Source organism: Genypterus blacodes, unplaced genomic scaffold (genome assembly GCF_046128005.1).
Source record: "Genypterus blacodes isolate CSIRO-AG114 ecotype Tasmania unplaced genomic scaffold, CSIRO-AGI_Gbla_v1 ptg000022l_1, whole genome shotgun sequence".
Taxonomy (NCBI): domain Eukaryota; kingdom Metazoa; phylum Chordata; class Actinopteri; order Ophidiiformes; family Ophidiidae; genus Genypterus; species Genypterus blacodes.
Window position 1 is genome coordinate 5,797,698 of NW_027466835.1, and position 21,109 is coordinate 5,818,806.

The 21,109-nt window shown below is 46.3% G+C and overlaps 1 protein-coding gene across 1 annotated transcript; it reads right to left on the reverse strand.

The window, feature by feature from the left end:
* Window positions 1-1,036: 1,036 nt before the first annotated feature.
* Window positions 1,037-19,441, reverse strand: radil2a (Ras association and DIL domains 2a). Its single transcript, XM_076143035.1, has 16 exons — window positions 18,830-19,441; window positions 17,782-18,120; window positions 17,452-17,687; window positions 15,738-16,066; window positions 13,592-14,287; window positions 13,377-13,414; window positions 12,266-12,429; window positions 12,050-12,162; window positions 9,628-9,847; window positions 9,329-9,501; window positions 6,517-6,661; window positions 5,824-6,005; window positions 5,346-5,712; window positions 3,340-3,455; window positions 2,587-2,726; window positions 1,037-2,494 (listed from the first exon to the last, which is right to left on the reverse strand). The coding sequence occupies exons 1-16, from the start codon at window positions 18,955-18,957 to the stop codon at window positions 2,392-2,394; spliced, it is 3,489 nt and encodes a 1,162-aa protein (XP_075999150.1). The 5' UTR covers window positions 18,958-19,441; the 3' UTR covers window positions 1,037-2,391.
* Between the last annotated feature and the right edge of the window lie 1,668 nt (window positions 19,442-21,109).

Genomic DNA, 21,109 nt, shown 5'->3' on the forward strand with positions numbered 1-21,109 from the left:
AAGTCAATCACAGTGTCAAAGTTAAGTTAAGGGTCATTTCTCATCATGTCAAGTCAAGTCTTGAGTTTGGAAATTTGAGAGTCAAGTTCAAGAATCCAGATGGCCAGAAGTTCCATGCAACATTCAAAGATGATGAACGTGATGTCTATCATCTCTCCTGCTGGATCAGGGTCACACCCTAGAGTAAATATAAACATTGTCAGCAACCTAGACTTGAGCATCAAAGCTCAGTGTAAACACAGCCTCAATAACTGCAGGGAATAATAACAGGGGTTTGGTCTTTAAAGAGGATTTATATCAGAAACCTGCAGGCGGCGAGCCTCACACTCAGCATTTTCTGACATGTGTAAGCATTTACTGCAGGCTTTGCTTACTGTTCACAAGGATTTAACTGTGATTACGCAGTAAGTGCTAATGTTTTTATATCACACATTAAGGGTGGTTAGAATCTGGCTCTCGGGTTCTGACCCCTGAGTTGTGTGAGGAGTCAGTGTGTTGTAGTGGAAAGCGCTGTCCCCGTGGAAACCACAGCGGCTATAAACAGCGGCTGATGCGGTGGCCCACTAAAGCGTGCCGGGACACACCCATGTTTCCTGCTGCTCCACCCATCACTGACTTTTTAACTTTAAGCTGGAAATCTGATTCACAGGACAGCAGCAGTGTGTTACACACACGCTAAGAAAGTGGAAAGTAAATGAGCGTGTTTACTCAAACTCTGCGTTTAGGTGAAATTCTTTTGTTTGGTGCTACTTCCTGCTCTTGCTCCACTATATTTTCTGGCTTGTTTCTTATTTTGGATATTTGGAGTGCCTAAAAATATTGTATCTCAGCAATTTTTAGCTCAGTTGTACGATGCATTTTAGACAAAGAGTTTAAAATAGGAAACTGAATCCTTCACCTTTTTCATTGATGACAAAAGCTTGTATCTGCAAAACCTTTCATGAGTGCATATTCATCTTATGTTACGGAGTACTTCAACTACTGTAATAAATATTTGCCCATTCACACAGTTAGAGAATAGAGTGCAAAGTTTTCAAAGACAAAATAGTATTTATTCCATAGGCAATATAAATATAACAAAAATGAAATACTTGTGTTTACTTGAACGTTACTTGCTCTGCTTTAACACTGTTACCTTGGCAGTAAAGGGATGAAAAACACAGATTGACAGAATTCAGCTCAAAGAACAGAGAGTTTGTTGCTCAAACCTTCGGTTAAATACATGAAAACATCGGTCATAGTGATCACACAGCGTAAGAAGAACGATCACATCACAGCTGACAGGTACTGGCCACAACTACTAGCAGTAAGGCTGTGACACAGGTCAGCTAATGTGTGTGTGTGTGTGAAGACCTCAAATGTACAGATTGAATGACAAATTCTACACTAACAGAATCAGATGTGTGTGTTTCCTTTACATGGATTCATCTTGTGGTGATTTTGGAATACGTAGAGATCTGTGTGTCACTCTAAAGGCCACAATGAAATGAATGAACGACGACACTGTAAAGAAAATCCATCATTAATAATGATTGAGTCTCTTATTCAGCTTTGGAGGCTCGCTTATCTGGAAGCAAAAGAGATAAAGTCACTTTGCTCCTGGTGCAAATATTCTAGCTTAAGGAATTTAAAATGTTTTTCTTCATCCTGCTAGAATCATAGAAGAAATAATGCAAGACCCAACAGAATTGTGTATTTTGGAGGGTAGAGGTGAAACTGTATCACCCCATTAGCAAATCCCCCTAAACTTAAATAATGTCAATATTTTAGAGTTCATGACAAAAGGACTCTGTATGATGGACTTCTTTGTGCATTTTCTGCTGTTTCACACAAGAATTTAAAAATAACTCATTGTGCTTTTGAGACTTTTCTTCACCTTTGTTTGTTTTGAAGCTCATCAATGCTTTTTAGACAGAAAAGTGTGTATTTGTTTTTTAACAGCCACTTTCTCTCCCCGGAAGCTGAAATCACAGACGCTTGTTCTCCTCCCTGTCTTGCTGGTGGTTTATGAGTTTGGAGTCCAGACCCACACTGTGTTTTTATAGATCGGAAAGAAGCTGCGACAGCAGGAAAGAAAGCAAACTGCTCTCTGCCAGTCTCTGCCCACTGTGGGTTTTTTGGTGTGATGGCATTCACAGTGGATCATGACACCAGACAAGAGAGGAGCAAAAGGAAATTCAGTCTGGCTGCTTTGGTTGATTGTCTCATTCTGTAAATATATATATTTATATATAGTACAGCTTTTCACAATAAGATTGTGTGAAATTGTTTCCGGCTTCCTTTGGGGAATGCTGACAGACATCCAACACCTTTGAGCGGAGCAGGAAGGATGAATGTATAATGTCTTCCAGTTTGTCCGATTGCACTTGATAGTCCACCGCAGCTGCTTCTTCAGCACTTGGTCATGGGCGAGGCCTTGTTGGTCACTTTGGAATCTATCTTGGCCACCAGCAATCTGAGCGAGTCTCCAGATGAGCGAATCACCTCCCTGCCTCTGTGGAAATGGAAGCAGAGATTCCAATGAGGAGAGAGAATGTAAAGCAGTGAGCGGATCGTGCAGATGTCTGCGTTTGACTTTGTGCTTACGTGAGATACTCCATCCCGACCAGGCTGATGCCGTTCACAGCCAGGACCCGGTCGCCCGCTCTCAGTCTGTCACACTGAGCGGCAGGTGAGCCCGGCACCAGAGACTTGACGTAGATGCCGCTCATCTTTAGTGGAGTTTTCTGCAGGACGAATGGAAAGAGCTCAGCTACGAGTACATGGGAATGGCCTACAGAGGGCGCTGTGAGTGCTGAAAGCTACTGTCACTGTGTCACACAGAGATCAAAGGGAAAACGTGTGGGATTAACACAGACAAAGACAAGAGACTAACCCAGCATCACAGGTTGTTGCATAAATTCCTGTGATTAAAAATAGTGTGTTTGCATTCTTAGAGGTGTAAACTTTGGAGCTTGGACAGATTTATTGCAGCATCACTACTTTTGTACTTCTGTGCTTTGAATTTAGAGGAAAAAAAACGACTTTTCCATATTTGCTTGTCTAAATGATTAATAAGATTCAGGGATGTGTATGTGTGTGCTGTAGTGCAGTGTGGCCTGTGTGTGTTTTAGTCCATCCTGCCTTGAAATTGCAGCAGTTTACAGTTTAATCTGATTAACTTTCAGCCATGACACCTGAGCGCGTTATCAGGTTTTACTGCTGTTTGTCTGGTTTAAGGAAACAAGGAAAATAAAAGGCTGATTGGAAACGACCACAATAAGAGCCAGACTTCACAACTTCACTATTACAGACTAAAGTAGATGAGTGTGACAACTTTAAACTAAATCAAAGGCTTACCAATCCGTCTACGAGGGCCAGGCCCAGACCATGAGGCCCTCTGTGGATCTCCACTGTGAACACCTCCTCCTCTTCTTCTTCCTCATTCTCTCTCTTCTTATCTGCACATCCATTGGCTAAACAAACACACAGACACATACACATCAGATGAAATGCATCATATATGTACAAGAGAACCTTTCAGACTCATTTCATTGAGATTTTGCAGAAAGGTGAGCATTGGTTGAAGGAAGAGTTGATGACCGAGGTAAAAGTTTGTATTCATTCTTATTTTGACAAGACCAATCAGGACTGCTTGGCCTTGATGGAGGTACGAGGTCTCTGCTTTGAATCTGGACCTGTCCTCTTGTGGGAACTGTGCTGTGTTGTAACAGGGACTTCCTCAGTCTTCAACCTGTCATAACAACAGCGCAGCAATAGTAGCATTCCCAAAAAAATGTTCCCATCCAGACAACTTCTGTTCTGCTGCTTTCTCCCCCCAGACTCCCCTGACACACACACACGCACACACACACTCCCGCCTTTGCTATAGCACGCAGCCTGTCTGCCCCCCACGCAGGACCTGCTCGGAACAATGCCGATGCCGATTAAGATTCCACGCACCAACCCAACTGTAAATTCCCATGACGGATCGGCCACTGCTCTTTTCTCTCCTGACATCACCACCTCTGTGTAATTCTTGGAACCAGATTAAAGGATTAGCCAACCCTCCAAAATAACATTTGACGGACAAAACTACAAAGGTGGACACACGGGAGGCCAAGGTGAGGCACTGCAGCGTTCCCGTTGAACGTGTAATTCCAAGACATTTTCCACAATCAAGGTGGCCTCCTTTAAAGATTTAAAGCAAATTACACTTGACAGATTAAAAAACCTGCACTTCAAGGATCAATGAGACTTAAAGATGTCTGATTAAGATAAAGCCCTGAAGCTTAAACCCTTTCTGTGATCGCTCAAAAGCAAGCAGGGGGTCAAACACACTCTCATGTATCCAAGTCTGGATTAGAGCTGAGAGGTGTTTGGACTCTTAAATCTGAAGAGACTGAAAGTCGACTCTCCCACTCGCTGCCTGACGCTCCAACGGATGACCTCACGACTGAGGCTTCCACAAACAATAGAGCCCGAAGAGGAAACACTCTTTCCTTTCCTTTGCAACGAGGGGGGGGGGGGGGTCTGCGGGAGCAACTCGCCCGCCTTCTACTTGAAATTCCTCAACCTCCCAGTCCAGTCTGTAGGAGATGAAGGGAGGAACAGAGAAGGCGCGCCACCCCTTTTATGTCTCAGCGCACCTTAATATGGACCTGGAACCGCCAGGGACAAATATGTGGAGGGTCCACAGGGTCAAGTCACTACATTCTTGCCTTAATAGAGTCCGTCACTCAGAGGCGGTAAATGAGGTTTGTGGGGGAACGAGCACAGGCGACCTCATTCCTGAAGTTAGTTACAAGGGGACTTGCTGGCTTTGAAGCCTGGCAGGCGTGTTCTCCCTGCCAGGACTGTTCATCATGAGAACCAGAACCTGCTGCGTGTGCTTCACGTGTAGCTGTGAATGAGGCTGTCATGAAGGAGATGCTGTCATTCTGGTCCTCGTGTCTTTGCTGTTGTCATGTCAGGGTTTCTTGTGAGTGTAAAGGCTCTCATCCTCTCAGGTATCTTCCTCTGCTGACTCACTAAATGTCTTTCAGCTGCTAAATTCTGCCTCCGCCCATTTCTATGGGAACAAGTTTGATAGGATTGTGTTTTTATTGTTTTCTTATTTTATTTGTCAGGTGACCAAATTGATGGATCAAACACATACAGTGCTCAGTGTACTGTAGTACCACGCAGATCCAGGTATCTGATCTATTGTTTAGTAATAAAGTGCTGGTTGGATTGAAGCATCTCTGGCTTGTGTAAGTACAGAAAGACATTAAGCTGCGTCTCTGATATGTAACCAACACCTTCACTAGGCTGCCAGAAGCTGTGCTGTGTGTGCATCAGCAGCAGGTCTCTGCTTGTTCTGTTACCTTTCCTGTGCTGGCGAGCTCCTTCCTGCAGGCCAGCCTCCAGCTCAGCCAGATCCATACCCTGGGGGGTGTTGGGGGGTGTGAGCAGGCAGGACGGGTCCAGTGCCAGGCTCTTGTGGTAGCCGAGGTCGGCCTGTCCTGGGAGGGTGTTCTGCAGCTCCAGGCTCTTCAGCTTCTGGGTTAGTTCTGCTTCACAGCTGCTCAGGTCACCGTGAGACCCCCGGGCCTGAGGGAGCTCAGAGGAGGAAGTGCCTGTTTCTGCCCTCAGGCAGGGGCAGGTAACGGGGGCAGAGACCGCCTGCTGGGCAGGATCCTGGGGGACAGAGGTGGAGGTCGTAGACTGGCTGTTTGTCGTCTCATTGAGGGTCTAAGGTGAAGAAATAGAAGGTCAATCAATAACAGATGTTAAAACATCAAAGTTTCTCATTTCCTGACTGCCACCAGTTTCTCTGTGGGAGTCCGCACAGGACTTTGTTACCTGTTTCTCCACATCAGGTTCGGTTTGGGTTTCGCTGCAGGGGAGATGGCGAATGAACTCTTGCAGGCGGGCGAGCTGCTCAAACAGAGCCGGATCCACGATGGCTTTTCCCAGCTCCAGGTGAAAGGTGCTGCTGGGCAGGATGAGCGGCGGGTGGTTGTCGAAGCTCTCCAGGATGTCGGCTGCAGGAGGAGAGAAATACCTGCTGTCACCCGTCACAAATGACCCTGACCTTTGTTAAAGCTGTGGTGAAATTCAATCCCGTGACTCTGCTGTTTAAACTCTTCATTAGCAGCAGTCAAATAAGTACACAAACGGCACGAGGGCTTCTGGGGATCAGGGTCTGGGATTTTACTCAGCAGGGTGCCATCAATGTGAGTGAAGCAAATGGAAGGAAAGAGGGAGGAAGGGAGAGGTGGACACCAGATTGAAGCTGATTGTAGGAGACTGGACAGACAGGACAGGATTACTCTGAACGTCTGTGTGAAGGCTCATGAGGCAAACACATGTGAGCGTGTGTGTGTTAAAAACAGACATACTTAAGTACAGCAGTTAAATAAGTTGAATTGAGTTTTGATTTTCATCCAAAGGTTGATAAATTTCCTGCTGGAAGGGGAAAAACAGGGGTCCTCTCATGGCAAGGAGAGCTTCCATATGCTGTCTACAGAGAGAAAGGAAGCGTGTGTCACTCACTCGTCCTGGCGGCGTCCTCCGCCTCGTCCGGCGGTGGGATCCATCCGGTGGGGAAGGCTTTGCCGGAGTTGTACTCCCTCAACATGTGGTTAAGCTGAGCGGGCCTCAGCGCGGTGAACTCGGCCCTCAGAGAACGCCAAGACGCCTGGACCACAAATATAAAACAATCCCTCAAACAACATCAACAGTGACAGCTCAGCTCTAACAACAGGCTGCAGAGGAACGCTTTGTAATCAGCGGCAGAATGAGAGGCTGAAACAAACGCAATTCATCCATCACGCTAAACTTGTTTCCACATAAGGGAACAAGTTTGCTTCCACGCTCTTATTTACATGCCAAGGATCTCAAAGCATTTCTGTGATCTGGTGAATTGCTTCACCCCCTGGGGCCAAATGTGGTCACAAAGCCTCTTGGGAAAATATTTGTCTGTCAGAATGCGGCACTTTATCTGGCCGGCCCCAGCTCCCCCTCACAGCTCAGGGTGTGTGTTGTCTTTGTTGCAAACCGTGCGATAAAAGGCTTGAGTGTGAGCGCTGGAGTTCAGCCAAGTATCACTAATTAGCACATCATCATCTTTGTTATGACCTCTGTGTGAAGTGCAAACTTTTCATTACCTCTCAGGTTATGGTAAAAGCCCTTATCATGGTGTTTGATTGTTTTTCTCACAGTAGCTGCCAAGCATTTGATCTTTTTTCATGAGTAAAGAAAGCAGTTAAGCGATAAGTAAACAGTCGACTCATTTACCAGTAAGATCACTGACATTTATACTTGATTGTTACGTCACAAACGTCACAACTCTTTCAATCTGGTTTCAGTTGAATTGGTGGAAACATGACTTTCCCCCAGACGCTTGCTGAGTCTACAATGGAAACCACCAGCTAAACGTTATGGGGTCCCAGCCCGTCTGCTGAGACAAAGACGCCACACTGAGCTCAGCAGAAGGTGGAGTTTAAACACTGCTTATAAACAGAAGAAACTTTAAAAATGCCTGTTTGTTATGTCTGCCGTTTAAAGGCCGGACAGCTTGGTCTCCTGAAATATCCCCTCAGATGTTGTCTGTCCTCAACTGCAGACGTCTTGGGGTGGAAACAAACTTTCCGGCGGTGCCAGCCAGCCACTTAAATTCCCACGAGCCCCGGACTGCAAAGGGAGAAGTGAGGATCTGTGGAGGGCGTGTGCTCAATCTCCCTGACCACAGAGTGACCTCATGGCACACAAACCACAGGTCTCCTAGCAACCGTCCAACCCCACCAGCGAGACGAGACGCGGCCCGGCCGTGGCCGGGGAGGGAGATGGGTCGGGCTGGTACCGCGGCTGCGAGTGATGTGGTGCAAACGGGTCCCAGGCAAGAGCTCACGGGAGGGTCGATTGATAAATTCTGAGCCTGACAGGAGGGAATGGAGTAAGGCTGTACTATATTTGCTTTGGGTAAAACTTTCGAATCAGCTGTTTTATTTAATTCATATTTTTATTTTTTGGAATAAAAAATGGAAGTTTCATCACACACAATGGGCCTGCATCACCAAGATTACACCCTTGCTTGAACGCTTGAAGCTTTTTTGCGGATGATTACATCATAACAGATTTTTGGATCGCTGAGAACAGAGCTTCAATCAATCTTCAATCAAATTGGGATACATTTCTTTCAGCATCATTGACAGAAGTACTTCAAGACGGAAGGAGAAAGGCCAGACGCCAGAGTTAGATCCTTTTAAGGTAGGCTCAGAACTGATCAATCAGCCCCTTTGCTGGTGAAGGTGACGCAAAGCGCTGACGCAGAGCAGGATCACGTTGCTCATGGGTTCAGAGGCTCCAATCTGAACTTTGTTCTGCATGGTCAAGACGTTTCAACTTCTTTCACTTCTTGGAAAATGTTACTTCTTGGAAAAAAAGTGAAAAGTAACTGCACAAGAAGGCTCAAATAAGAACTTGTGAGGCAACTTATCAACCACATATGGCCGCAACACTCCATCACGTACACATAATCTGCCTGTGACCTTTTCTATTACCTTTGTTCCGTTTCACCATCATGTGTTCGTTTCTCTTTATGTCTCTGAACACCTCGTCGTGTTTCGTAACCACCCAAGTCAGATCTGAAGTTTTCTTCTCTGGTAAAACAAGCTCGCCATTGAGTGAGAGGATAATTCTAAAGCGGGGATTAAATGTAAAGTAAGTAATCTACCAGTACAAAAGCAAAGGCTTGTGTACGGATGACGTGAATGCTTCAGTGTACGGTATGTAGCATGAAACAGTATCAAATGATCACGTTTGATCTGTTTTGTTCTTTGAGATGTAATTTGAGCTCTTGGCTTTATGTTTTCACTTGGCTGACACTGCTAATAATTATAATAATGCTAAGGTTTAAAGTGAGAACATATTCCATAAGTGTCAAACCAATTGCAGCCTGATTCTACGTCCGCCTCGCATGTGATCTCTGGTTACTGCTTGTGCTTGGTACCCGGGAGATTAAAGCAAACAACTCACGTGTATAATTATGTTCTTATAGCCGCTACAGCCATAAACCAATAAGCAGCTTCCTCAGAATGTTGTGTTATCAACTTCTATGGCGTTATTGGTCAGCACTAGGAGGGAGCGAGCGGCTGCGTTTGTGTCTGAGGAGGGGTTACATCAAGTTCACCTCTCACAAAGATGGAAAGTTTTGCACCTAAAACATAAACAGACCTGACTAATGTTGTACCGACACCTTCAGGAAGATGAAAACATTCAGACTGACGCAAAACCGCCAATGATTTGCGATGCTACACCGCTGGCTCTGAGACAAACAGGAAAGGAGAGACGGATGTCCTCTGACCTGCAGCAGCGTTTCTCTGGGTGTGGCTAGAAGATTGACGGCAGCTGAAAGCTTCTGGAAGAATTCAGTGGCCACGTCGCCCAGACCAATGCTCTGGATCCAGTCCATCAGCAGGTCCAGATTGGCCCGGATCTGCACCCCTCGGGACCACTGGTAGAAACCCCCGAGTGATCCTGAGCAACGGATGAGTCAGAGAAGGAGAGAGAAATGAGAGGAGGACAAACCGCCAGGGTGTGAGACAGGAGTGTTAGACAGGAGTGTGTGCTGTGACGTGGAGTGGGTAGACGCTGGGCTCACACCTCTTTCCATGAGGGAGTTGAACAGCGAGGCGTTGATGAAGAAGAACAAGTAGGTGCAGAGCTGTGAGGAGATGTTGGGGTGGACCTGGAAGGCCGTGAGCAGCTTCAGCGCCTCCTTCAGCACCTCCAGGATGCCGTCGACCCCATCGGGGACTCTCAGATGGCCGCTCTCCGAAAACGGGTTACCGTCCAGTAAACCAGGCAACGCCGAGTACATACTCTGTGGAAGGAGGGGAGAGGATGATGAGGCTTGGGCGAAGAACATAAAGTGCTAAATGTTTTGCAGAGATTTTGCTTCCAGATTGTATCCAGAATCCAGAGCACAAACATCTCTCTTTCTGTCCAGTTTAGTGCTTACGTGCGCAGAACATAATGACAGTGAGTCACAGAGAGGAAGGCTTTCACAGAGTGGACAGGAAACCAAGGGGGAAAGTTTGTTGCCCAGTACAAAGGGCAGCTGTAGTGCAGTAAAGAGTCCCATCACATACGGCAATTTGAGTCTTTATAGGTGCCAAAACTGCAAATACGGCCAGAGAAGAAAACAGAAAAACAACAAGAGTGGATCGGCACAGTCACCAAATGTTTGTACGGCAGGAGGGACAAAGTATTCTGTTTCTTGCTTGCATTTTCATTTTAGGGTCTAGTTTGAAACGTAAGGGGTTTGGGTCTCTTCAGGACCTTTGAGTTTGTCTCACTGGATTCATGTCTTAGAAACTTTGACAAGACAACACAACACACACACGACTATATTACACTGTAAAATCTGAGAAAATAACCTAAAACAACTAAAATCATGATGTCGCAGCCCCGCTCTGCCCCTCTCAAACACACAAACACACAAACACACCATTCTGCCACCTCTCAGCACTTTCATGGAATGCCAGCTTGTTGTCAGTTCTCCCACAGATCCGGCTCTTATCGCTCGGGCTCCTTTTTTGTGACACAGTTCTTCCATTGTTTCCATTGTATGACATCACCTGCTAAGTACACGCACAGACACGTGCGCACACACACCAACGCACTCTTGCTCACACACTGTGACTAAGATAATGTGGACGAGACCATAAAAACCGCAATAACCCTGCATGCCTGAAGGAACCGGTCACCTGATTACAGAGCAGCTGCAGGTGCTGGACAGTCAATCAGGGACAAAGGCGAGGACAGAGGACAGAGGACAGAGGACGGACCTCACAGACAGAGAGACACGGCCAAGACATTTTATAAGAACTTCTCACAGCAACACACCCACAATGTATTCCTGTGGTTTCTGGTTTATTTACGTAACAAATACTGCCACTGATCTAGTAAGGACGTAATTTCCATGACAACCATTGTGTGAATCGGTATCACTTTAAAGAAAGAAGAGGAAGTGATGCATCCGTGGTCGTTCCTCACAGGAAATTAACAGAAATACACAGCTTCTCCTCCCTTCCTTTCCTCTTTTGTGTGTTTCTGTCATGTCAGTTTATCTTCCCCTGCAGGAAAGAGACCCCTCAAGACAGTCCTGTCCCTCTAAACATCTATATACATCACCATCCACTCTCACTACGCATAAACTGCTGGAAACTACCATGGGGCTGTACAGCTAAGCTTTGAAAGTGGCAAATAATCTCCATAGCAAACAATCTGCCAAACTTCTACCAAATTCTACCAAACAGTGCAGACTCTTCCTGCTTCCTTCCTTCCTTCCCTTTCTTCCCTTCCTCGTGCGGTCACTGCTCAGTGTGGCAGCTTCACTTTCTCTGCCGCAGCCGACGTTGAAGACGTTGTGCATAGACTGTCGGGCCTCTAATGAGCCGCGGTTAACATGGGAAAGTCACATAAATCCAGACTGTCATGGTGGCGTCAGGCTGTAAAACGGGAGGCACCAGCCTGTTGTTGTCACACAAATCCAGACACACACTGTGAAAGTTTCCAGGCTGAGGACGTCTAGAGTTTGACTACTTTGAGAAAACTGTCACATCATCAGATTCTGAGACCCTCAGTCTCATGGAGCATCTGCTGTTGTTTCTTATCAAATCAGCGATTCTGCTTCCTTTCTTCAACAAACCGCTGTAACCGTGGGAAACATGATCGGCTCTGTTTACGCTGCAGTCAGTGGAAAGGAGGACGCGCTCGCTCTATCTCGCAGGCCTTTCCTGACGGACAGTGGTGCCGTTTCCATTGTGTTTCTGCGTTTTCAGACTGGAATACGCTTAACGAAAACAGAATGTGGTGATTACAGTTTCTGAACTTTCTGCTTCACACGCAGCCAGAACTCCAGACCCTCTACCTTTCAGTTTACACAGGGCAGATGGGTCTACGTATTTATGTCAATGTTACAGCTTGTGTGTGTGTGTGTGTGTGGCAAAGACATTTCATGATCTAATTCTTTTCTTTCACTCGTTAAAACAGCAGATTGAAAGTTTATGAAGCGGCCAACCTTGGTCAGATAGTAGACGGTCTGCTGGAAGGTGAACATGATGACTTCCTCCAGCACCGTCATGGCTTCCTCACAGGCTGTCCGAGTGGACGACATCTCACAGTCCAACACGTCTGGAGGGAAACACACACAGGTGAACTTAGAGACACACCGAAGCGCCTGCAGATGTTAGCGTGGCCTTGGAGCTTCAGATGGTGCTGCTGTCACGTGTCCCACCTTCCTCCTCCTGCCTCCAGGGCAGCAGCTGAGGCACTTCATGCTGGATGAAGTGGAGCAGTTCGATGGAGTTTCCCATCCAGAGTAGCAGTGGCTGCAGACCCGGGATCAGCTCGTCCATGCTCAGGAGCTGCAGCTGATCCGTCTGCGCCTCACCGGAGCTCCTGAAGCAAAAGCGTGTCAGAAAAACATGGACATGATCCAGGTCACGTTCAATGATTCTTTGACTTAACTCTCTTTTTGACACTTAAAGAGCAGTGTGTCTGTTTAACTGCAGGAGAGTGAGAGTGACCTTCCTGCCACAGCATTTATGTTACCATCAGAAGTAAGAGTAAAAAGCATTTCAGTACATTTGATTGGACCATATATAGAAATCTCTGTTCATGCCTTTGGTATTTCCTTTGCTATGACATCAGATTTTGACTTCCTGAGGCGTTTTTACCACCCAGCTCATATGTTCTGGTTCCACCCACATACTGTCCGACAACATTATCAATATTGAGTTCCTTCTGGCTGCCAAAACTGAACTTTGTTGGGTTCAACCATGAATTTAAGTCATATTTGTTCATTTTATTTTGTTGATAGACTAATATACAAAATAAAATGAACAAATATGACTTAAATTCATGGTTGTTGTACTAATATTATTAGTACAATTAAACTTGTGATTCTAGATGTGCGTGGATGTTTACAGTTTCATTAAAAGCACTAACAAATAGATATGTATTAAAATCAACAAGATAACAATATAACAACAGAACCAGTAGATCTTTGGTTCTACATATTATAATCTTTAAGTTCTGCAAACCAGCGTTCAGGTGATTTGGTAAAACAGGTTTCCTCTTTTCCTTCAGTTTGTTCAACTTTGACTTTGGCAAAGTATATTTCATGTCTTTGTCTTGTTTCACTTCATGGAGAAGTAAGTGTGGGAAAATGCACAACCTGCCTTTCATTTCTCTGTTTGTCAGCTCAGACTTTAAGCTCTCTGTTGTTCAGACAGTCGAGCTGCAGGCTTTAAGTGCCACCGTGTAGCAGGTGCTGCTTTTCCCTCCTTGACAGCTCCCTGTCAGAGACTTCTGAGACAAACTGAGCTCATGGCTGTTGTACTCACATTTCTGGCTGAAGTGCTGCAAGTTCCTTCGTCTTCTCCTGAGAGAGAGAAGACAAGACACAGATTAAGAAAGCATCCAAACCTAAACACAACCTGACAGCACCTTTGATTACTGTTCCTTCTCTCCTGAGCTTAGTGCTCAATGCACAGGCTTTAACTGAGACTACAAGCCACAAATATGATGGAAGAAAGAAAGAAAGACGTGTCACACTGACCCACATGGTGAGCTGGATCTCGCCGGCTATCGTGAGCAGCATTTTTCTGAAGTGTGTCAGCTCAAAGGTGGCGGCTGAGTGCTGGATGCAGAGGCTGAGCAGGAAAGCAGGAGTCAGCTTTGGATCGTTCCCACTGGGGTTAGACATGTCCAAGATCTGACACAGAACCTTTCCCTCCTGCTCCAGCTCGTAGCTCAGCGAAGCCTCCGTGCCTTCCAGGTCCCTCCAGCGGGGCGGCGAGGTCTTCCTCTGCATCCCTTTGATTGTAGCGGAGGAGCCGCACGATAGACAAGACGACGAGCCCTTAGTGTCAGAGTTGGGGCAGAGCTTGGTCATCCAAGGAGGCGTCTGTGTGGATCCTGACCCACTGGTAGGATCCTTAAACATGAACAGGTAGTGTTTCCCCAAACCCACCAAGTCCCCGGGAATCAGCTCCACCTCGTCCTTGAGGATGAATCCATTCCTGGTCACCGGGGCGCCGTGGAGGGGCTTCAGCATCGTCTGGGTTTTTTTGGGCTCCCCCGTGGAGCTGGAGCCGGTAGAGTCCAAGCGTCGCACACAGCAGTGTTGGGGCAGCACATCAGGAGCAAAGAGAAGGATGTCCACCTTCAGTCTCTCCTCGTCTTCTCCGTTACAGTGCTCCCTGCAGCAGCCAAAGATGGTGGTGGTCCCACTCATCAGGTAGATGACGAAATCCTGCAGGAAGATGGATTTGAATGAATGCTATGGCTTCATTCAGCACTCTATATGTAGGATAGATCTGATTGTCTTATGTAAGGTTTTGTAAGTCAACAGCAGGATGAGTTGGATGAACCCCCCCCCCCCCCCCTCTGCTCCTTGGTACACAGATGTACATTCATGGAGAGCGGACCTGCATAGTTTTGGTTTCAGGGTTTGCATGTGTGCCGCATATGTGCAGCTCTGCTCCAAACACACCAGCAAACACTGCTTATTACTCATGCAGAAAGCCTATTTTTACATAGAGAGGATGTTTGTAATGTACAGCATGTACGCCTACAGTAGTGCACATCTATATATACACGTGTGCACAGATCATAGTCTCTATATATATCACACATCTGCTGTTGCTAAATTTACTGTATAGAGAATCACTGCCAATGTTATGCTCTCATAATCCAAATGTGAAAATGATGTTATTGTTTCAACTTCAACAGAAAGTCTATTTATGATGGATAGAATTTGAAATTAGTCCTCTTTTTGATAGCAGATGAAGTCAGAGAGAGATTTTAATGGCTAAACAAGGCATAGACCACACACACACACACACACACACACACACACACACACACACACACTATGAATCTGTGTCGCTCCTTTGGTTCGGCTTTGAGTTGAACTATTGTTGCCAAATAAGTCGACGCAAGATTGAGCCTGCCACAGTGCCCGGCGTGCTGCGGTGCCCTCAGAGTCCTGCACAGTCAGCAGATCTCCACTGGCAGGGGACAAACAACACAGCTAGAGAGAGAGAGAGAGATAGAGAGAGAGAGAGAGATAGAGAGAGAGAGAGAGAGAGCGAGCTTCCTGTCTCTGGGAATGGGCCGGGCTCAAACCACAGCCTGACTTTCTGGTTTCGTGTGAAATGAGCTCTGTAAACAGCGTAAAGTGCAGCGGACGTCAACGCACGATGGGTGTGATATTTTCCAAGCTGTTTTCTCAGAGTCAAACTCGAAAACACACCCCACCAAGTTTACTTCTACTCTAAGAATAGCCTCGGTGTAGTTTATCCTCCAGTGCGTGTCTTCAATCATGCTTATCTTGTTTTTGCCTCACACACACACACTGTCCCTGTTCTGTCACTTGGACATGCTGACAGACACCTCGTCCCCCTGTGGTAACTCAGAGTCATTTCTGTTTCAGTTTCCCCCTCTGAAATGCAGCCGTGTGACCTCTGAACCTTGAGGCTGATCACCTGCTCCCATCGCACCACATGTTGAGCACCACAGCGAGCTTCCTTCCTCCCGCTCCAAGCTTGTGTTTGCACATAATGTTTGAATGACACAGACTATCTGAGCGATTCCCTCTTCCCACTTCCTGTAGACTAGATTGACAGTAGGGTAGTGATTTCTCTTGAAGTGGTGTGTAGTTGTGGCATAAGGTGAGACATTCCTGCAGGTATCACACCCACCTGTCTGTGGCTGTAGCCCTGCAGCAGGAGGAAGTAGGGGAAGTCAAAGGGAGGGTGGATGGAGTACTGGGTGGTGTTGTCGTCGCTGCTCTCCGTCTCTTCCTTCTCCATGCCCAACCGCAGGACCTCCTTGTCCGCCTCGGCCTCGGGATCCTCCCTGAGCGGACTCCGCTGGACCCGGCCGGCCTCCTTCCCCATGGCGGACAGATCCATGTCGCTCAGGCTCCTCCAGATCCCCAGACTGTCCGCGTCCTCCACGCTGCCGTCCACAAACAGGGACGCCACTCTGGAGCGGCTCTTCTGCAGCCTGCGAGCCTGAGCATTGATGCCTGCATGGAGACGATGAAGGGACGGTTAGTTAATATAATATAGATGAATATAAATAAATCTATTGCCTTAATCGAAGAATAATAATATTATAATAATTATAATATAATAATACGATTTGACACTGTCCCTTTCCCTAATTAGAACTCTGTTGTAATCTAATGGTGGCAGCACCTTGTAAAAAACAGACATTTAAAGAGGTAAAATGTGACGGGAAAACACTTTCTGAGGCAACGGTGAGCATATTTTGCTGGAGTGTCACTTTTAAGTGCTTGTAAACATCTAACTAACGCTGAGAAAACGCCTGCCTGCAGCCAAGATGGAGATCAAACTGAAACTATTCCTATTTCACTTGTGTGATGTGATGTTGTATTTTACAGCTTGGAGTCACATTAACCAGAATTCCCCCTTAAAATCTCTGTGCTTATCAAAAGGGACGTGGACATAATGCTTCACCGCCACTGGCACCCATTCAAACCCAACATGACCAGAGGAAAGAGAGGAAACGTGGAGGGGAAGGTGAGATGCAGTCGCCTCTATCTGATGCTAACAGCCGCCCGGGCCGGCCTGACGTAACACAAACACTATTCAGCTCATTTGGAGCCATTAAGCACCGTGGAATGTCCAGAGAGCCCGGCTTCACACCCAGCGCTCTGCCGCCCCTTATCAGCTGTGGAAATGGGCGTTTCCCACATTGTTCAGCCAAAGTGTCAGGGACCGGACCCCCTGCTTAAACCCACAGAGCGAAAGGGCAGAGAGTGGAGAGGGAGAGGAGGGTGGGATCACACGGGAGGCAGCAACCATGAGAACTTGGGTTGTCTGGATGGGAGCTTTCGAAATGATCTCCTGTTTAAAAAAAATTGTTGCTGGCACGCCGGCGTGTTGAAGAACCGTAACAGCCCCCCATGCCAAAATCCACAGGACCACACAGTCCCCTGAGTGCAGGAAGTTTCGCTCTGATAGAAACAATAACAAAGCAAACCAGTGGCCGCATTCTGGCAGCCACAGGCCCGACGGGGAGAGATCTGCTGCTGCTGCCTCCCAGCGCCCTGATGGGACCTCGCAATAAAACAAAGATAAGAGCCGGGCCGCGCTGACCTCCTCCATCCCTCACTGCTGCTTTTGTACCCCCCTGACCTCTCTCACACGCCTGCCATCTCCAGCGCTCCAACCGGTGATAAGCCGGACAATGAGGGCCGTTACCCGGCCGTAAGAGGCCAGGATAAAGGCTCTGCATGGCACCGAGGCAGAGACCCAGTGATTGATTACCCATGCGTAAGGATTTTAGGGTCGCTGAGTTGTGTTTACGTCACTGACAAGGCTCAGATGTGTGCTTTCAAACTAGAAAGAGTCCAGCTGTGGATCTGGACCTGAGCCTGTGCCGTACCTGCTGTGATTGTATCTCTGTCCTTGGCGCTTTGTTCTTCCACGCTGGCTCGCCGTTGGATTTCAAAGCGCCTGGAGAAGCCTTCTTTGGGCTTCCACAGTGACTGCAGCACCAGGGGCTTCTCATTGTCGCCCACCACCCGGAAACACTCTCTTTTCCACTGGTTATCCGTCCCCGTGTGGCCAATCACGTCGCAAAGCACGTAGTCGCCGGCGTCTTCTTTCTCCAGGCAGTACCTGGACAGCAAAGGAAACAAATCACATCAGATCATCTGTAACTCATCTCCCACAGATGTCACACAACTTTTCTTACTGCACTATGATCTGTTACCTCTCTAGAGCCTCCTTGACCAGTTCCTTGGAGCTGGAGCGAGTGGTGGCCAGCACGCTCTTGTAGTTGGTCCCCTGACAGATGTCGCTGCCAAAGATCTTCAAGATGCCGGGGGCGGACATTCGACTGGACAACTCAGCCGGGTCGTCCGAGGCTCGGAGGTCGCCGGTCGTACTCCTGCTGCCTGGCCCGAGGCCATGGCGCCCACTGTCCCGCAGGTTGGGGCTGCGGTTGAACACAGAGGAGAGCCTGTTGTTGTGTCGGCGGATTTTGCTCTTGGCAGGCTGCCGGACGCTGACGCTCTCTGACGAGCGCACGGTGGTGTCTGAGTTGTTGGATCTGAGAGGGGACAGAGAGGGCGAAACAGGTTCAGACACACAGAGACGCAGTTTGAGCTTTTCTGTTTGGAGTTTGTCAGTTCTCGTCTTGTACAGTATGTGTTGGTTTCTGTGGTTTCCTCCTACACGGCAAAAACAGCTTTAAGGTGGAATGGAAAATCTAAACTGTCTGCAGGTGTGAGAGTGAATCAGTTTGTCTGAGTTTGTTCTCCCTGGGACCAGCAACCGGTCACTGGGTGGATGAGTCCCCGATGTGACCCTGCAGGTACAGGAAACGTACCACAGGCAGGACCAACAAACAATCGAGAACCACTGGAGTATGACAGCCGTTATCATCCTTACAGCAAATCTATGATACTCTGTTTGCTTACTAACGGACTCATTGTGTGGCAGGTTTCATTGGGTTTCCCTTCAGGAGGCCCTGCAGTGATCCAGTGGGAGATTTGAAAACACACTGGGAAATGTAAATATGTCTCAGTAAATAATCAGGATCCTAACCAGAGTGACGACAGACATTAACAGAATATTCTTACATTTAACAAGAAGTAATATTATAAATCTTTATGATAACGATCAGGAAATACATCATGGTAAACTCGTTGTTGGTTCTCTGTTTATTTAGCTGAATGTGTTGTATTGATGATTCCACTCCAGAGATCCTATTCAACTCAAACTCGTGTGTTACATATGTATACTGCATACAGACTCACTGTACGGATCCATTGCTGGGTTTCCTCCCCAGCTTGGCGAGGCGTTTCTTCGGGGAGCGGATCAATAATCCCACAGGGAAACTCAGAGTTTGTTTATTGACGTGAGTGCTTCTCTCCTCCGAAATCATGATGGCTTTCGATTCACTCCAACGCGACAAAACTTTTTAAACAGTGAAGACGATGAAAAACAAACATTCTTCGCAATTTGGAGGATGAAAACCTTTGGGGAGTAGAGGGATTTTCAAAACACGAGTCCACTTCCAATCCAGAAAAGTCGCCAAAATAAGAAATGAACGTCGACTATTCTACTGACGCACTGTAATAGACAAATATTGGGACAGTTATGTTACAAGTGCTCAATCAGATAATCTACATTTTACCATCCAATTCAGAGGAAAGCCCCAAAAAGCGATTCGAACTTCCAAATCAGTTTTCTTGAGGATAAAATCCAAACAGAAATCCAGATTCGGATGTAGAAAATGAGCCATTTTCACAGATTCTTTCTTCACATGTGAGTGGAAGATGACGGAGGAAAAATCGACGAGCTCTCCGGTCCATAATAAGATGTTATAGGCCGTTCTGACTGTAAGCGTGGAGAGAAGAGGCTGAGCCAGGCTGAATGAAGGGAAACCTGTTGCTGTAAACCGCTACTACACACGTCGTCACTGGGGGCGTGGCTAAACACTCGCACAAATTTGCCCCCCTAAAATCTGAAGTCGCTATTAGTAAAATGTGTTTTAGTGACATCTTGTGGCGTCAAGTAAAATTACAACAACATCAGCGAAAGCTCCCTGTAATTTGAATTACTGAGTGTAAATAACATCGATGTATGTTTTGAATGTATGTCTTTTATCATATTATCCTTTTACTTTCCTAATACGTTTTCCTCTTGATCGGTTTTGATCTACAAATGTATCCTAATTATGTTGTGCTTGTTCAGCAAAGTTCTTTAAAGTTGTCAAATGTATATTGATTTGTACTTGCGTAAATGGATGTAAATGTAAATTAGTTAAGAGTAAAGTATCAATGGAGTAACTCTCTTTCCAGCACTACCTGTACAGTCGTAATGATGTAATAGGCGTAGTTATAGTCGTCTTATACAACAACAGCATTGTCGTCGCTGTTGTTGATTACTAGAACTAAAAAGAAAGAGGAAGAATCCAAACAGCTCATACGGAATCAAAACAGCTGATATGGAGACTGTGAGTTTCAGGACCCCAACTGTTTTGGGCATTCGTGCACCCACAGCCCCATCTGGTGGCAATACAGATATTGTAAATTAATGCGTTCGCATTCTGATAATGTATTTACAAAAAAGGTTTACCAATATCAATCATTATTCATATATAAACTACCGACTTTTCTTGCCTCACCACATATCTCTTTCTTATAGTCATTCTCTTTCATAGTCATACATTTTAGTGCACCGTTTGTGAATGACTTTGTGAATGAGTGAAGCTTCTTGCTCAATACTATCAGTCATTTCTTCACTATAAGCTCGTGGCGGTGGGAACGTTTTACCTTATCAATGTGGTGTTTGTTCATATTCTAATCGCGACACCATTGTTAATACACATGCAAATAACCCCCGCCCCTCCATTTTACACACACACACACACACACACACGCACGCACGCACACGCGCACGGCATATGTACATCCGTTTCTGTGTTACTCAAAACCCCAAACTACACTTCTACCTCAAACAGGCTGTGTGTGCGTGTCTGTGTGTGTGTGTGTGTGTGTGTGTGTGTGTGTGTGTGCGTGTGTGTGTGTGTGTGAGAGCTTCACCTGCAGCATTCTGTGCACAGAGCAACATTCAGGTCAGACCTGCAGCTACACACTTTCTGCAAATCGCATCCTTCTTCTATCAGGCGTTGACGAATGCAGGCTTACTTATCACTAGACAGTTTTAATGATAGGATTTATCTGATTTGAACATCTATCTTCACATCTATCTACACACACACGTTTTCTTCTTTCTCTGAATCAGGTTTTCTTACCTCAGAGCTTCTTGGAATCTATCTGGTTACTTAGTTAATAATAATTGAGAAGGACGGAACTTCAGTTATGTCTTCACATTGTGCAACGATGATTGCAGCTGCTTAATAAATGAAATGAAAGGGAAAATGTGCAAATGCTCTGCAAATTGCTATTATTTTGGATACAAGTCCTCAATACTTCATAATCTGTTGAATGTCGTAGGGTCTATGGAAGTTACAATACAATTTCACATTTTTATTGGTATATATGAATAAACTAAAGCTAAACTGCACTGTG

What these genes read in the sequence shown, in the direction of transcription:
- radil2a (XM_076143035.1), bottom strand. Translation starts at nt 18,957, where the DNA reads ATGATTTCGGAGGAGAGAAGCACTCACGTCAATAAACAAACTCTGAGT. An exon ending in CTGGAGGCAGGAGGAGGAAG is followed by an intron (nt 12,163 to 12,265) that starts GTGGGACACGTG and finishes GTTTCCCTCCAG; the next exon opens with ACGTGTTGGACTGTGAGATG. An exon ending in CCGTCTACTATCTGACCAAG is followed by an intron (nt 9,848 to 12,049) that starts GTTGGCCGCTTC and finishes CTCCTTCCACAG; the next exon opens with AGTATGTACTCGGCGTTGCC.